Source organism: Anopheles stephensi, chromosome 2 (assembly GCF_013141755.1).
Source record: "Anopheles stephensi strain Indian chromosome 2, UCI_ANSTEP_V1.0, whole genome shotgun sequence".
Taxonomy (NCBI): Eukaryota; Metazoa; Arthropoda; class Insecta; order Diptera; family Culicidae; genus Anopheles; species Anopheles stephensi.
This window is the reverse complement of record NC_050202.1, coordinates 15,843,428-15,860,399: the sequence shown is the minus strand read 5'-3', so window position 1 is coordinate 15,860,399 and position 16,972 is coordinate 15,843,428. Positions and strand designations below refer to the sequence as shown.

At 45.8% G+C, this 16,972-nt stretch overlaps 2 protein-coding genes across 7 annotated transcripts; both read left to right on the top strand.

Moving 5' to 3' along the window:
* Window positions 1-12: 12 nt before the first annotated feature.
* LOC118504724 (glycosylphosphatidylinositol anchor attachment 1 protein) lies at window positions 13-2,402 on the top strand. Its single transcript, XM_036039566.1, has 4 exons — window positions 13-479; window positions 555-1,819; window positions 1,887-2,052; window positions 2,115-2,402. The coding sequence occupies exons 1-4, from the start codon at window positions 111-113 to the stop codon at window positions 2,217-2,219; spliced, it is 1,905 nt and encodes a 634-aa protein (XP_035895459.1). The 5' UTR covers window positions 13-110; the 3' UTR covers window positions 2,220-2,402.
* Window positions 2,403-5,251: 2,849 nt separating this feature from the next.
* LOC118504727 (glucose-6-phosphate 1-dehydrogenase) lies at window positions 5,252-13,387 on the top strand. Of its 6 annotated transcripts, XM_036039572.1 has the most exons (6): window positions 5,252-5,595; window positions 5,674-5,987; window positions 10,844-11,016; window positions 11,557-11,703; window positions 11,772-11,989; window positions 12,058-13,387. In XM_036039572.1, exons 3-6 carry the CDS (start codon window positions 10,951-10,953, stop codon window positions 13,115-13,117), a joined length of 1,491 nt encoding a protein of 496 aa, XP_035895465.1. In that variant the 5' UTR covers window positions 5,252-5,595; window positions 5,674-5,987; window positions 10,844-10,950; the 3' UTR covers window positions 13,118-13,387. The 6 variants fall into 6 exon arrangements, with proteins under 6 accessions (XP_035895465.1, XP_035895462.1, XP_035895466.1 ...); XM_036039569.1 differs by lacking the exon at window positions 5,674-5,987 and having other exon boundaries at window positions 5,253-5,595; XM_036039573.1 differs by lacking the exons at window positions 5,252-5,595; window positions 5,674-5,987 and adding an exon at window positions 6,012-6,104.
* The last annotated feature ends 3,585 nt before the right edge of the window (window positions 13,388-16,972 follow it).

Sequence of the window (16,972 nt, the reverse complement as noted above, 5' to 3'; positions counted from 1 at the left end):
GACAGCTGCTGACAGTCGATTTATTTACAAAACACAATCCGTGTATTTTCCACCAGTTTCTGTGTGCCGGCAAAGAAGCAAAACCCCTCGGAAAATAATTGTCCCGCACGATGGGTTTGCTAACGAACCCATCGATTTCGCAAAAGGCGAAATATTGTCGCAAGCTGGTGCGTTACAATACGGCCATCTGCCTAACGCTGTATCTGTTGGGCGTTGGCTTTTTCTGTGCCCTGCCGGATGTAAACTTCAACTCGGGCACCTACTTTTCGGAGAATGCACTGCTGCCGGGGTTGGTGAATTCCGAGCTGGAAATGGAAACGGTAAATCTGGTCAAATCGTTGTCCGCCGAGCTGCAGCGGGAGCGGGAGAGCTATCCGAAGGCGTTGCCCTACCCTTGGCTGCTGGCCAAGATGCGACGGTTCGGGCTCGAAACACACACGCACAACTTTACGCTCAATTATCCGTTCGGTGGCGGCAAGGTAAACTTGGCTTGGCTGCGTTAAAGTCACGCTAAAGGGTGGCAAATTGCTAAACGTTTTCCCCGTTTGCTTTAGCGCTTCAAAGGAGAGAATGTGTTTGGCATACTTCGCGCACCACGGATTGCATCGACCGAATCGATCGTGATAAGCGTCCCGTACCGACCACCGGAAACCGTCCACACGGACGTATCGGCCGGTGTGCCGCTGATGTTGGCCTTTGCCGATTTTGCCCGCAAGAAGAAATACTGGGCGAAGGATATTATTTTCCTCGTTACGGAGCAGGAACAGCTGGGAATGCAGGCGTGGTTGGAAGCGTACCATGGTGGGGAGGAGGGTCGCATCCTCGATTCGGGCATGCTGCGAGCAAGGGCCGGATCCATCCAGGCCGCCATCAATCTGGAGGTGCAAAGCTTAGACATCAGTCATATAAATCTAAAAATTGAAGGTCTGAATGGACAGCTCCCGAACCTGGACCTGCACAATCTGGTGCAGAAACTGTCCTCGAAGAATGGTATCATCGCCGGGTACAAGCAGGCATCGTCCAGCCCGAAACGATCCTTCCGCTATCAGGACAAGCTTTTAAACCTTCTGTCGATGGTTTTCTCCCAAGCGAGCGGTGTACCGACGGGCAATCATGGACTTTTCCACAAGTACGGCATCGAAGCGCTAACGCTGGAAGCTGTGAAGCGGGAAAAGGCACAGCAACAGTTCCAGGAGATCGGTTCGATGCTACGCATCATCGAGGGCATTAGCCGTAGCCTGAACAATCTGCTGGAGCGATTCCATCAGAGCTTTTTCTTCTACCTGCTCGTATCGAACGATCGGTTCGTTTCGATCGGAGATTATATACCCAGCCTGGCGCTTATGGCTGGCGCTCTGCTGATCAAAGCGTTCATTCACTATCTGGCGATGTACTACTCCGGTGACGAGAGTGACGTGGACGAACAGGAGAAAGCGGAACCGAAACAGAAAACCCCGACGGAAATTGGATACTTTTCCGTTGGCATTGTACTGCTGGTGGCGCATTCGATCGGAGCGTTGGCTTTCTTCCTGCCGCACAGCAAACCGATCAGTCAGTATCTGTACGAGGCTAATCTTTCCACACAGTTCGGATTGTTCAGTCTGTTTGTGGCTGTGCTGGTGATTGCCTTTACGCTGCCAGTGTTTTGCGGTTTGAGCGGCATCAACGGAGAAGCTCTACATGTGGCCGTTTTGCTCGAGCTGGGAACGGTCCTGTTGGCGGTGGGAATGTTAAACTTTTCCCTCGGCTTTAGCCTTTCCGTTTTCCTGGTGCCGTTTATAATTTTAATTCGACCGGGAGTATCACGAGCCTCAAAGCTGTAAGTAAAATTGGTGCCAGTGATGGCCAAAAGGATTCTAAATTATTTTTCTGTGTCTTTATTACAGCTTCTCAAGACTGTCCTGTTTGCTGATAAATCCCTTGGTGGTACTATACTGCGTGCTGGCTGGACTTACGTACCACCTATTTCCGGAGCTAGCCTTTAAGCCACTGCTAAACAAAGCGCTCACCGCTACACAGGATGCACTCACTTACTCCGTCGTGGATTCAATGGTAAGTGTAGGCTTCATCCTTTTATTCGGTTGTGGGATTTTTAACTCACTCTTCTTTATCAGATTTACGGGAACTGGCTGTTCGATATGGTATCGCTTGTTTTTGTCCCGTGCTGGATACTGCTGTGGGTGCTTCTTTTCCCCAAGACTGAACCAAGGAACAGCTAAGCGCCTGGCATAACCAAATATAAAGTGGTGAATGAAAAGTGAACTCAAACGTAGAAAAAAAATCGTTGCATTTCCGAAACAATTTTCTTCTTAATTATAAGTATTTCTTCATTTTAATTTAAAAAAAAATCAATTATTATTTCAAAGTAGATAAAGGAATCTTCTGAAGGTTATGATCGTAAAGACAATCCTTTTCTTTCTTTAGTTGCCAATTTAAAACAATTCAATTCAATTCTATAGAACTCATAATCTGAAATTAATAATGCAATTCCATTGTGTTTTTTTAACCCTGCCAATATCTCAAATAGCTAGGGCGAGTAAATCCTTTGCCAAAGCGCGTGCTCTTAGTGCACATATTTTAATAACGATAACGCTACATCCGTCTTCCAAGAAAAGTCGGTTAGCTGCACCCAAAGAAGCTTTGCCGGAATTCTAGCATTCTGAAGCTCGACTCACCGTTCCTACCTTTGTGCGCACTATTACACGGGCTTCCTTTCTCCCTAAGTAAGTTCCTTTTTATCTGGAAGCGGACGCTCAGCGACGTGCCCGCAGGTTTTGTTTGACGTACGGTTAGCAGTACTGATGCAGAACCCCGGAAGACGCTGCTCCGTATCAGAAGCCAAAGTGGAAAACTTGCTAGCATCAGCAAACATAATCCCGTTCCACGAGAAGTTACCACCACCCCAACTGTTGGTACAGAAACGGGTGGGGTAATGTTGCATTGTTGCGGGGTGGTGGTTTGGGAAAGATTTTCGGAGTGCATACGCACATGCTCCGACTGCTGCTGGGAAGAGGTAGCACACCGTCTGTAGAGATATGTTTGTCCCGAGCAAGAACACAAGCTCCTTCCTGTGGTACGCTAGGATGCTAACAAGCAGGTGAGGGAGTGTGGAGAGGGTTGTTGGCGCTGGGTGAGAAACGTGAAATTATGCTAATGCGAAGGAAAATATGAAAATTGGAATTCTTCTCACCGAGCTTTTGCCCGTTCCGTACGTGTGCATGCATGTGGATGGTGCAATTCCCCGGGAACGCTGGGCACATGCGTAACTAAACAGTCGAAAAAAAGGGGTTTGTGCAAGCGAGTGGCTGCGGACGTCAGAATCAGAAGGCATCAGATTCCATGTGCTAAGAAGCGATGAAGGAGGACGTACGTACGGACGACCGATAGTCCTATTTCGTCAGATTTGGACAGATTTATATATCTTCCTTTATCCATTTGGCTGTGATTTGAGTTGGTGCGTGTTCGCATGCTCTTGGGAGAGGTTGTATTGGACGGAAATAAGGAACGGGATTCGATGCACCGTGGAGAAAAATAAGTAGGTGCACAACTCAATTTTTTTTGTATAGCATATCAGCTAGCACTAGATGACTAGGACCATAGTTAGCTTTTTATAACTCCTTTCTAGAAGTTCTCCTTGGTTTGGCTTACAGATTAGGCCGAACATTATATGTTTCATATAATATTTTTAAAAAAATATCTGATTTCATTAGCTTAGTATCTGGTTAACCTGATAAGGCAACAATCAGAGAAATTTTCTTATGAAATAAAATGTCTGCACTGCACATCCTATTGACTCAGGTGCTTAACTTTAACTGTCATAGACCGAGGGCAGTTGGAATTTTCGACTAAGGGAGGTTCACCAAGACGCTCTTGTGAACATCACAAGGTTCACCAAGACTCTAAACATACTCCATGGCTAGCTTCGCTAGGAAAGCCATGTTCCGCCTAGGAAATAGCCATTTTAACTGAGCCGCAACATACTATAAGCAAACTAAGCAGATGCTTGGGACACCAAGGGTATCTTATTGTAAGCTAGTTGCTAGATCCTGAGAGCCTTGAATCTCGAACATTTAGAAGGCCTACAAATCCATAACAGGCCTTGTAAAATATCTCAATTTGGGCCTTAACTCTGACCCATTCAGCAGATTAGACGTGCTGGTAGCCTCCAATTTTGATTCTTCTTAGGTCTACTAGGGATCTGCTGCTGCTGACGGTGCCATCTTATCACCATGATGTTGTGCTAGTAACTCTGATACAAATTTTCCTATGGGCCTAATATTTTTTTTTTTCTTAAGAAGTCTCAAGTCACCAGCGAGATTGAATCAAACTTTTTCTCACCTCACTTCACCTAAGAGGCACGCGACCAAGATGAATTGAAATTCTAGTGGAACAAAAATTTGTTTCGCTCCATAAAAGGGTTTTTGTTCTTAATCTAGTAAAACAATTTTACATTTATTTTATAATTACTCAATAATATACTATTTCCTCCTAATATTCACGCTTAATGATCACAAGCGCATTCCATGGGAAAGAAACACCCGATGAATCTATTTCCCATTATCCTATCCCGCCGATGTCTATCGAATGGATGTGCCCTGATGTTATGAGCGGTAATGATGATAAATATGTTCGTGATAAGTTTCGTTCACTGAAGTGCGTTAAAGTGAATTCTGTTTGGATTAGATAGTGGTGCCCGAGGCAGGCGTATCGTTCAATGAATACATTTCCGACATTTTATTGCCCCTTTGTTGTTGTATTGTGGAAGGAAGTATCGTGGCTGTATAGCGGTTTGAAGTGATAAGCAATATCTTGTCCAATTATGGCGAAGGGGAGAAAGATAGTAAAGTTTGGACTGGAGTTGTTCAGATATTGGTCAGAGGTTTTCTCAAACGATAAACGAGGAATGTAGTTGATTTGTTGTGAAAATTTGGAAAAAGTTATATTTTGAAGAACTACTTAGAAGAAGTAGTGCCTTTTGATGTGATGCCTTTCAGTTAAGATGGATGCGAAATAATTGGTTAAATTAAGGTTCACACACTTTAGATAATTCTAGCCGATCTGTTCTTTGGTCGAGTTTTGATAATTCTAATCCGTAACTCTGAGCAAGTCATTTAAAATTTCCAAATTGAGCCGGAAATCGAGTAGCATAAGCTTTAAGTGAGTAAATTAATTAAAACTCATTATGACTTCCTTAAGAATCGAATTTAAAATCTGTTGTACGTGTCCACTGAAGGTGACGAACCCTGCAACTCCCAACGACCGGCAAAGAACCGAGCGCCCATCAAGATCACCGCTGGCAAAGATTGTGGTGCGCGTCGTCGTGGGGAGAACTCAGCGAAGCGATCAGTCCCCGTCGCTTATTTTCGTGGTTCCTTTTGTGCCGTGCGGTTGTGCTGTGCTGTCGTTCGCGCGCGTTGTGACTCGTTTGTGCGTATTACGCCTCACCTACCTACAACAAAACCTACCTTCTGCTGCCTCTTACGTGTGTTCCAACGTTGTGTCATTAGCTGCGACTGCTTCCCACCTGGACGCTCGATTATCGCACCATGAATCCTGCTAAATCATCGTCCAACGGGTCCGGTGTAAGGGCAACAGGTAAACAAAAACTGCTGGCCACCATGCGGCAATAATTAACACACATGAAAAAAAAAACTAAAATCGCGTCATCTTCAGCATCAACATCGAAACGATAAGAGCAAAATAAACGATCGCGATAATGTTGTACTACGGAACGCGGTCAAACGGGTGCAGTTCCCGGTTGACGGTCGGTCGTCGGTAGGCTTAACAGTGCGCAGGACGGGCAAATCCGCAAAGGGTGGATTAGGATAGTGAAGAATCCTGAATGTTAACCTCACGTGATCCGGCGGTTGATCACGCAGCAAGAACCGATCTAAGGGAGATCGGGCAGAGGGGTGGGTAACGCGAACGAGACAGGCTGACTGCGTTCGTGGCGTGTTCCAGCGGTGGCTGCCTGTTGGCGAGATAAGGTCAGAGCGAAACTCTGTTGCTGGTGCGAGTGGTCGGTGATCGGCGGAGGTCATTCGAGCATTGTGCCTCGTAGAAGAACGTTTCGGATTTGTGGTGAATGTGACTTTGGGACAAGGGTAAATTCGCACACCGACCGCGGTGCTTTGCGATAAAGCGTGGCCAGCGGCATTAGTCATACGTCATGTGGAATGTTTATGGGGAAGGGAGAACCGTGCGTTCCGTGGGCGAGTGGGACGGAGTAAGAGGGAAAGGGGGTTGGGAGAAGGAATCTGGAAAGGGCGACTCACCGGCAAGCGTAATCTGCGCGTCTTGCTGCGTATGCGAGGATTTAAGTGTGCGTGCAATGTGTTGGGTGTATCAATAAGTGCTTGGGGTCTTCACGTGGCATAAGGAAGGAAATATATTTTTCGCAGCTACAGTTGCTTTTTCTCGTTTGTTTCCATATTTCTATCGAAAAAAAATATTGAAGATTTAAATTGAAACAAAGATTTGAAGGGCTATAAAAGAGTCGTGTTCTAGCTGTTTCACAATAATATAATTGCACTCTGCTAATTATTTTTGCTTATTTTTAAACATACTATATTTATTTATTTTTGACAATACGGCGTTTGACCGTAATAATAAATAAATAAATAAATAAATAAATAAATAAAATATATTTTATTTTATTTTATCAGACAGAACATTTCTGCTTGTTTAAATAACTTTGAACAATTATTATGGAAAAATTACCTCCTTTTTGACATAAAGAAAAAATGTTACTCTAAACAAAAATGTGCAAAAAATATTATTTATACTATTATTAACTTTTATAAGATTAATTGATAATCCTTGGCATGAACAAACATCTTGGGATGAAACTAAAAATGTTAGTAAAGTCGTAAAAAAACTCAAAGCGCCAAAACAATTCAGGATACCCTGTACCGTTCAATCGCTCGGTGTCTGTCACTCTATATGTGACTAACCAACAAGCAACAGTAGAAGTAGAATTACCAATAACCAAAGAGCTCGTTTTGAGCATGGCGAGCACGAACTCGTTAAGAACTCAAATAATTGTGTTGAGTCATTCGTCACTGACTGTATTTTAACTTGTTTTATGTAAGAGTATTTTTTACTCCAAGATTAACTGTAAAACGTTTACAATATTCCGACTAACCTGTGAAATTTCACAGGTGAAACAAAATCAGTGTTTCAACGTTTAGTTGAGGGCGTCATTAATGTTCCTCTGCGTAGACGACCCCTGCAACAGCACAACTTACCTGTACACCCAATATCGTCGACCGCGTGTTGCATAGCAACGTTCTTCGTGGTGTGCGTAGCGTCCTGCTCGACGGTTATGTTTACGTTTCAGACCCCTCCTCTCCCCTCCTCCTCTTCTCTCATATGCTTCCCCTTCCTTTTCATGTCTTGCGGCTTCTGCCTCAAGGCCAAGGGCTTTCGATGGATGCATTTCTCGCGGCATTGCACGACTTTTGCTGGATTAAGTTTTTGATTTTCGAGCGCTGCTGTGGGTCGTACGAAAGTGAACGGATCTTCGGAAACCTTCCTCCGGGACAGCGCACGATCGGTCGGTCCCAGAAGATCAGGTTAATCGATACGGTTGGTTTCCTTTTCTTGTACGAGTTTAGGTAGAGAAACTAGAGGTTAGCGAAGGTTAACGGTGGCTACATTGTGATGCACTGATTCACGGCAATTGCTACAGCGTTCAACAATGTTCAACCAGCAGGGAGAATAGGCGGAACACAGAGCGCTAGTTGAGGTGGTTATGTCACAGAGTGATGTTTACGTTGGTTGAGTGTTGGAAGAAAAATCATCCACACCGCCCTGTTGTGTCACAGTGAAATCGGGTTTGTCACCTACGATCACCTCCTCTGCAAGACGCTGAATGCAACTTTCGATGATCGGTAAGGTCATTATGTTCATGGTCAATGTTTGTCTAATGAATTATAGACCAAATCTTCACAGTGATATAATTGCTTATGTGATGAGCTTTTTCATTTCAAGGATCAGATCAATGACGTTGCCTTGCACCTTCTGCTCTACAATAAATCCAACATAAATAATAAGAATTGGGGCGGCCCGGTGTTAGATGCAACAGCGACGCTGGTCTTCATACGGCAGGACCGCGGCTCAAATCTCATCTGTGCCGTTAGCTTAGGTTAGGCCAACAGGTTGGTCGTCCACATAAACAGGGAGACTTGGTAGATCTAAATTTAGGTGAAGTGATCGGGTTGATCTCTTAGATCAAGGCTCGTATGAGATTATCGTATACGTAGCTAAAATGAGTATGGCTTTTCTTGGATCCTTCAACTTCAAGAACCTTAATATCTAAGTGTACCAATTTTAGCTTCCTTTCTTAGTTTTTCATAAGATAAGGAAGGCATTGTACCATCTAAATCGAGACAGAGCGATTTCATTCATCAGTCAGAATGTTCGCGATAAAAGATTGCAAGATTCTAATAAGATTTTAATATTTGCTTCTTCTTTGGCCTAACGATCTCGCTTAAGGTCATGCGTAATGATCTGCGTGGATTTGAACCCCGGTTCTGCCGTATGAAGACCGGCGCCGTTGTCGTCTCTACAATCGAGCCGTCCGTCTGATGAGCCGGGGGTATTAGGGATTGTGATCCGCTCGTCCTCTTTTACTCAGACAAGATTTAAGTATCTGATGCATAGAAGACTAAGGCAGTTTATGATCTCTTCTGTGGTACTACAACTTCAAAAACACCACGACTAAGGCCTAACATGTGCAGCTTCGTTGCCTTGACGTACCTGTTGCAAGATCTTCTTATATCATGCTTCCTCGGGAACAGCTATGATGGTATCTGATTCCTATGCCTTCCGGCCGCCCAAAATTATTGCTAATAGATTAAATGTTTGAGGTGATTGGCCCGGTTGGTCCGGCCCTAATGATACCAAGGAAGTATCAAATGTAAAAAATACTTTTACCCTTTTTTATTTACGTGAACTTAAGTTTGACATTCACAGTAGTGTACTATATGACAAATTGAAACGTGATACGACCCTAATAAATGTCACTGATCATACAAACACACTAACACTCGAATGCAAGTTAACTGATGCTGACGTCAAACTAATAATGATCGAACTGGCGACAGAAAAAAGGCGGAAGGCGATAGAGGCTGAAGATAGTTAACCAATGATTTGCAACCCCAACCACCCTCCCAGTCACAGGTGTATTATTTATTTTATTTCATTTAGTCAAAAGACACACACACACACGGACACAGACTCATCGAAAAGAAAATTTCATTCACGGTTGATCCAACACGCGCACCATCGCGCTCCAATCGGTGACGATGTTTGGCCTGTTCAATATTTACCACCCTTTACGAGAGAGGGCCATCGTGGAAAATGACTGGCCAGTTTCTGTTGCTACACCACACACACACACACGTGTGCCCGTGGACTTGGCGCGGATTGGCGAAGCAAACCGTGTGTGACGGACGGAGGCCTCCACTATTGCCTCTTCAAGGTTTGTTTTTTTTTTTTTACTTCTGTCCTCTAATTTGCGTAATTTTAACAGCTCGTCGAAGCTTACGAATGAGTTTGACAAATTGGAAGGAAAACAAAAACTTAATTATCATCGTTACGTCACTGGACGTTTCGATTCACGATCCGGGTGAATCCCTTCCCGTACCGGAGGAGGATTCGGTAAACACACGCATCGCTTCCTTCCTATCAGCGCGGCACACGTTGTAACGGCAGCGCTACCGAGATCTTCAATCTGTGATGCGCACACACAGAAGCGTGCCCGACACGTGACTGCGCGACGATCTGCGCGCCCGGAGTTGACTCGAAAAGGTACCTAGCCGTGCGGGTAATATGATCTAGTTGGCATAATATTAATGTATGTACTAGGTGTAGAAAATTTATGGCAATACATACGCTACCGCTACCGTGGTACATATGGCTCGCCCCCCCCCCCAGGGTGGGGATAATTGCATGACCCGTGTTACGGTTGCCCTACTGCGGATGGCCACACGTTCCATGGGTTCGTACGAGCCGTTACCTGGCCAGTCGATCGTTAGTCGATCGTGGTGATTGCACCGTACGCGGAGTGTTTTCGGTTTTTCTTACGCTTACTGCTCTTGCTGGGGCTACGGCAACTTTCGCGAAAGTGATCCGCGTTTTTTATCACCGGTGGAAAAGTTCGGGTTTTTCGGTAATTACACACATCGATGCCACTGGTGGGACTGCAGACATGAGACGCTTAAGTTCCTGGCTGCATGCACGGTTCCGTGCCCGTACCGACTCAACGTCCAGCGTGCCGGATGAGCTTGCCGAAACGTCCTGTAAGTGAGAAGAGTGGCTTTGGGAGAACACATGTGTGTGTGCGTGTATTGAAGAATTCTGGCAGGAAAAATTAAAAAAATGTGGCCTTCTCGTAGGAAGGCATCGGATAGGATCGCTGTGCAACTTTTCAATGCCATAACCGCAATATTGGTCGCTTTACGGCTGATGATTTCCGAACCGTAGTGTGTGTGTGTGAGTCACGATTCGCACACAGCGTCGTCTTCCACTAGCTCTTCTTGGTGATTTACTTCTTTTTTTTAATTCAACCACACATCAAACCAAATACGCATGTTAGGGCGCGCGCGAGCTAAGACAATGCGATGAACGCGTTCCACCTTAGTCGCGGCCCGGCCGTACCAGTGTGAGGATCGTGTGAGGGTCGTTTGAGGGTGCTTTACGAAAAAAATACGAACGTTTAGGGGTACGTTCCAGTCAGGTTCTCGGAGTGGTTTAATTATCGTACCACGGGCAGTGGAAAATTATCGTCTTACCTCCGGTTTATCTTGTCTCGTTTGCATGGCGATCGTCACGATTCCAGCCCTGTCCGGTAGCAATCATCATTTGAACAGCCGCAATTTCGACGGCGAATCGTTGGACGGCGAACAGGCACTGGCCATCATCCGGCGGAACCTGAAGTCGAGCGCGATGGACACGGAAGGCACACACTTCGACTGCAACTGTCCGCACATTTTCGTCGTTTTTGGCGCATCGGTAAGTAGCGAAGGGGGGAGGGGCTCGGGGAAGGGTCTGAGGGTCGATCGAACCACCGGGCTTCAGACACTGGTGTGAGGCACGCAACCGACGGTCGTACCGAGAACATTTTTTTAAGTTGGCAGGCCGGTCTCGTGCACCGATTCTGTGCTATAATTTATGGTAACTGTATGCGGTGGTTGACCGCTTGGAATAAATTCATGAGCTGTGCGCTAGTTGGCTTAAAGAGCTTACTTAAGCTGTCAAAAAATGACGCTTTGCGCAATTATTTTCATTCATTATCTTAAAAAGTCGTTTCGCTATAGTTTTATTATAGCAAATGACCGTCATTAAGTAGATTCTGATTACTCAATTATAAGTAGGTTACACAACTTCAAGTCACGTGTAATGAATACTCTTCAAAGCTTCCAGGCGCCTGCAGCTAGGCTAAAACAGCTAAAAGCAGTATCATGTGTCCTTGTGGTTTCTATAGGGGGATAGAATTAAATTCATTATAGCAATGCGAGTAGTATACCAATTAAAGGTTCAATTACTTTCCAGGGAGATTTGGCGAAGAAGAAGATCTATCCCACACTCTGGTGGCTGTTCCGCGACAATCTGCTCCCCTCGGACACCAAGTTCATCGGGTACGCTCGTAGCAAACTGTCCATTGCTGAGCTGAAGGAGAAATGTCGTCAGTACATGAAGGTTTGTGGATCTCGCACGACCAGTCAGTGTATGTGAAAGCTAAATAAATCGTTTGATATGATTTGTAGGTAAAGGATGATCAGCTGGACAAGTTTGAAGAGTTCTGGTCGGTCAACTTCTACGTGGCTGGTAGCTATGACTCGCGGCGCGACTTTGAGCTGCTCAACCAGGAGATCAGCAAGTTCGAGGTTGGACGTGCTGCAAACCGTCTCTTCTATCTGGCGCTGCCACCATCCGTGTTCGAGTCCGTTACGGTACACATTCGCAACACTTGTATGGGAGAGAAGTAAGACAGTTGCGACACCTCGTTTAGGTAACTTTTACTAACATGGCTCTCTTCTACTTATTTTCAAGGGGCTGGAACCGTATCATTGTGGAGAAACCGTTCGGACGCGATGCGGAAAGCTCGAACGTGCTGAGCGTTCATCTCGCGAAACTGTTCACCGAGGATCAGCTGTACCGGATCGATCACTACCTGGGCAAGGAGATGGTACAGAACCTGATGACGATCCGGTTCGGCAATCAGATCTTCAGCCCGACCTGGAACCGGGCGCACGTTGCTTCGGTGCTGATCACGTTTAAGGAACCGTTCGGTACGCAGGGCCGCGGTGGATACTTTGACGATTTCGGTATCATTCGCGACGTGATGCAGAACCATCTGCTGCAGATACTGTCGCTGGTGGCGATGGAAAAACCGGCCACCTGCCATCCGGACGACATTCGCAACGAGAAGGTGAAGGTGCTGAAAAGCATCAAGGAGCTGTCGATTGAGGATGTCGTGTTGGGGCAGTATGTGGGCAATACGAGCGGGCCGGATGAGGATTCGCGGATGGGGTATCTGGACGATCCGACCGTACCGAAGGGTTCGGTAACGCCAACGTACGCACTGGCCGTGCTGAAGATCAACAACGAGCGGTGGGATGGGGTACCGTTCATACTGCGCTGCGGTAAGGCGCTGAACGAGCGTAAGGCGGAGGTACGCATCCAGTACCACGATGTGCCGGGCGATATCTTCGATGGGAAACCGAAGCGCAACGAGCTGGTGATTCGAGTGCAGCCGGGTGAGGCACTGTACGTGAAGATGATGACCAAATCGCCCGGCATTACGTTCGACATGGAGGAAACGGAACTGGACCTTACGTACGGGCATCGGTACAAGGATGTTGCGTTGCCGGATGCGTACGAGCGGTTGATACTGGACGTGTTCTGCGGTTCGCAGATGCACTTTGTGCGGTCGGACGAGCTGAGCGAGGCATGGCGCATCTTTACACCGCTGCTGCACTACATCGAGCGGGAGCGGCCGGAACCGATAAAGTACGTGTATGGGTCGCGCGGACCGAAGGAAGCGGACCGGAAGTGTGACGAGAACAACTTCAAGTACTACGGATCGTACAAGTGGCATCAGAAGCATTGAAAAGCGCGAGTGGATGCGCGCGTTTAAAATTTCGAATTTAAGTTTCGTAGAAGAAGATTGTTATTTATTTATACACTGAACGTTAGGCATTCTTCTACTACTAACGCTACTACTAAACCTATTACTTCTACTACTACTACTGTATCATTCCTGTGGTTTGTTTCGGAACAATTTCGGAAGCTCGATCAAGCAATGCAAAAGGCAATGTAATGCATTTTTCGGAACAGTTTTGTTTTTTTTAATAATAAACATATTTCAAAAAAAAAAAAATTTACCGGTACACACACTAGCACTTCAAGAAATGTGAATCGTGCCAGCTTGCCAAGGTCCTGCAGATCTCACTTTACAGTAGATACCTCTTTGAAAGAGGAATCCAAGTCTACCTCTGATAGTCTTCGTCGGACGACAATTTTCAGTATTTTTGTCGAAAAGTATGGCCATTTTAAGAGAAGCAAATTGTATACTGACGGGTCTACCTCAGAGCGTGGTGTTGGCGTATATAACAAAGAATCCGAAGCATTTTTTCCAACTACGCCGACCATGCTCAATCTATATAGCGGAGCGCGTCGCAATCTTTTACGCCTTATTGATCATAAGTCATCTTGCCCTCCGAAGACGAATATTCGATTCGAGAAGATCTCCGACAGCTAAAGAGTTGCCAAAGCAGTAAAATCTATCAAGACTATTTAGAGCCCAGACTACTTCTTGAAAGAAATCGTAAAGGTCTTAAGCTGCTTGTTTGAAAAATCTCTCCCCAACTGTCCTTGAAGCCGTGGTTCCATGGCCTGTCAGAGGATCGTGCGTTAATTCGAATGATGTCGAGGCTTAGGATTAATCATTTCGCATTGGGCGCGCATCTCAAGCGTATAGGACGGGTCGACTCGAAAGCATGTGGCTGCGGCATCGGATATCATGACAAAGATCATCCTCTATGGTCTTATCTGGAGTGGGACGCTGCTCGATTCTCCTTATTGGACGCAGTCCGGGACATTGGCAGAACGCAGGGGATGATACCTACCTGAGGTTTATTTTTGAATTCTGCCGAGAGAACGGTATAGTAGTTTAGTACCTTCCTTCCTTCCATTCCTACTGTTTGTTATATGTGGTGCATGTCGCTTGTATGTATGATGATGAATGACTGGATGTATGAGTGAATTGCGATGATAGAGGGGCTTGGTATGGCATAGCCGGAATATCTTGGCTATCGGAATGGCTAACAAACGCAGTAGAGTCATAATAATGGATCTACGTAATAAAGCACTGACGGGATGTGATGTCCACATACGATATCAACCCCTGCAGACCACACTATCATGAATTTGGAAAAGGAAATGTCTCCAAACCATCGTAAATTGTATTCGTTTTGTAGTCGTTTTATTAAAGAAATTTAAAAAAAGAGGAGCTTCCATTCGCTCAAAATCGTTCCATATGCAACGAGCTGTATTCAATATTTCCACAGAAGCATAAATATTGATTAGATGGCTTTTAAGCATCGAATGTTCCATGTTACGTACAATTTCTTTTATCGGTTAAGAAAACAAATCAATACTGGGCTCGTTTATATGCAAGTGCCCTGAGAAGGGATGAGATGGCTCGCGGGTGAAAGTACGCACAGTAGAAGAAAGCTCCGAGCTCCACATATTTAGCTAGGGGAATGATAATTTGAGCAAAAAAACTGACCGATTTGTCTTGTCATCATCATGCGCAATTTTTCAATGTGCTTTCGCACATAATACGAGCCTTTCGGGAACCCTTACATGAAGAACCCGGTGCCGGACCGGAGGTTTGATGGGAGTTTTTTTTTTGCTTCACCTTGCGACCAGAAACGCCTTTTCTTTCCCCCCCAGTACCGAGAAATGTAGTCGCGGGACAAAAGTGCGTTGTGATAAATGGAAATGAACCCGGACCAAGGCATAGGCATTATTGATGTGGGGCAATATTTCGTTTATGGACTCACATTCCGTCAAGGCGTCGGTTTTTTGTCCCCAACCGGGCGAAGAAATTACTGCACGAAGCCGGCGAACGATGGTGCTGACCTTCGTGGAATCCGGAACAAAAAGCAGTACTCGGGAAAGGCACCATTCAATAGATCATTAGGCACGGATGTCGGTGGACAGTGAACGGTTCGCTCACGATACGCGGGATGGTTTTTGTGTGCGCTGAGATTTGTGATGATTAATTTAATTTTTATTCCTCGAGCTCGAATCGAAATCCGGATTTGATACCCTCCCCCCCCCCTCCCCCGGTGTGGATCGATCGGAATCGGTAACGTACGCTGACTTTGGTCAATTAGAGTGCAATTTAGTAATCAATCATGAAGCGAAATTATGCGCTTAAGAACTGCAGTCCGATCCGCTTGGAGGAGGCGTGTCCACTCTGTAAGATACAGAGTAATCGATTCGTGGCTGGTCACTGGTCGGAGGTTCCCAATATCAGAAGTAGATTGTGTGCCTTTTTTGTGTGTGTGTCTCTTGCTGATGCGGTGACGCTGAATGTCGTCGTACCACGACGATGGTCACGAACTCGCATCGGTCTCATTATGCAGGACGGTTAGCTAAAGTGACTTACGGGACGAAAATGGAAAATAATTGACAGCAAACGAAGAATGATGTGACGAAGCAAGCGACCAACAGACTGAAGGAACAATGTGGACAAAGCGAAGCGGACCGTTGGCCAATACTGGTGGAATTCGTTGACCGAAGCAAATTAGCGAAGCTTTTCTGTTTCCCTTGAAACGGGGTTTCCCCCCTTACGCTATCGCACTCTCCACTCACGAAGTTGCCCAAAAAACCTACCCAAAAAAGAAAACGAAAGAAAAAAGGAAGAGTGATATGGAAAAGCAGTGGCGTTTAGTATTGTTGCCGCTGCTCCCACTTTCTGACAAGTTGACTGGCGGCGAATCGGTTTTTCCAGCGCATAAAAAAAGGAAAGAAATTCGGAACCGACCCAGTCCAAGGATGGAAGGATGTTTCGGGCGTATTCCACCCCCCCGCACCGAAATGCTCATCAATGATTAATGGTGCGCGAGCTTCGTGCGAATGGGAACCGGACTTTAGCGCCGGACGGACCGCCAGGGTTGTAGCAAAACAGAATTAAATTTATTAATGATGCGACGCGTTTGTTGCCGCATCGGTGGAAAATGCATTGCGGGCGTCGCTGGTTGGATCGCTAGCTTTTTTTTTCGGGGGGTTTGTGTGTGGGGTGGCTTGCTTTTGTCTTGTGCGTTTTCATTTGGGCTGTCAGTGCGGGTTGAAGACCGGTCAGCCGGAAAGGTATCCCGGCGCATTATCGCGACCGTATCGGTGTCATTTGTTTTCCACTCGTTTCTTAATTAGATAATAAATGACTGCGCGGAGAAATGGGTGGGGGGGGGGGGGGTTGAGGGGATGGCGCAAAGAAATTAAACGTCATGGTGAGATAATCGGGAGAAGCAAATTGGAGCTCGGAGCAACCATTAAACATGGATGCGCATCGTGGACCCCACGTGGAAGATGTTTCTATCTCGCGGCATCGGGTTCGGTGTTAGCGATGGAGCCGCCTGGTGGGTTTCGTAAAGGGTAGCTAACTGCTTACCGCAGATTGATCTTGAAAGGTAACAACGGTGTTTGGGAAATTGTTGGGTGGGTTGTTTCTTCGTCTTGGTTAATAAATTATATTTTTATTTTGCTTTCTCGCAAGCGAAAGATTTCGGAATCGGATACAAACTGTACCATTTCAACATCTTCTTCTGCTTCCTCTTTGGGACTACATTCACTTGAGGAGTCTCACGCAATATCCTGACTAGGAGTTCTCAGATTGAATACCATCTAAAACATACCTTCGGAGCATGGAATAACGGAACGGTTCTATGGGACA

What these genes read in the sequence shown, in the direction of transcription:
- LOC118504724 (XM_036039566.1), top strand. Translation starts at nt 111, where the DNA reads ATGGGTTTGCTAACGAACCCATCGATTTCGCAAAAGGCGAAATATTGT. An exon ending in GTATCACGAGCCTCAAAGCT is followed by an intron (nt 1,820 to 1,886) that starts GTAAGTAAAATT and finishes TCTTTATTACAG; the next exon opens with CTTCTCAAGACTGTCCTGTT. An exon ending in ACTCCGTCGTGGATTCAATG is followed by an intron (nt 2,053 to 2,114) that starts GTAAGTGTAGGC and finishes CTTCTTTATCAG; the next exon opens with ATTTACGGGAACTGGCTGTT.
- LOC118504727 (XM_036039568.1), top strand. Translation starts at nt 10,214, where the DNA reads ATGAGACGCTTAAGTTCCTGGCTGCATGCACGGTTCCGTGCCCGTACC. An exon ending in TCGTCGTTTTTGGCGCATCG is followed by an intron (nt 11,017 to 11,556) that starts GTAAGTAGCGAA and finishes ATTACTTTCCAG; the next exon opens with GGAGATTTGGCGAAGAAGAA. An exon ending in AACACTTGTATGGGAGAGAA is followed by an intron (nt 11,990 to 12,057) that starts GTAAGACAGTTG and finishes CTTATTTTCAAG; the next exon opens with GGGCTGGAACCGTATCATTG.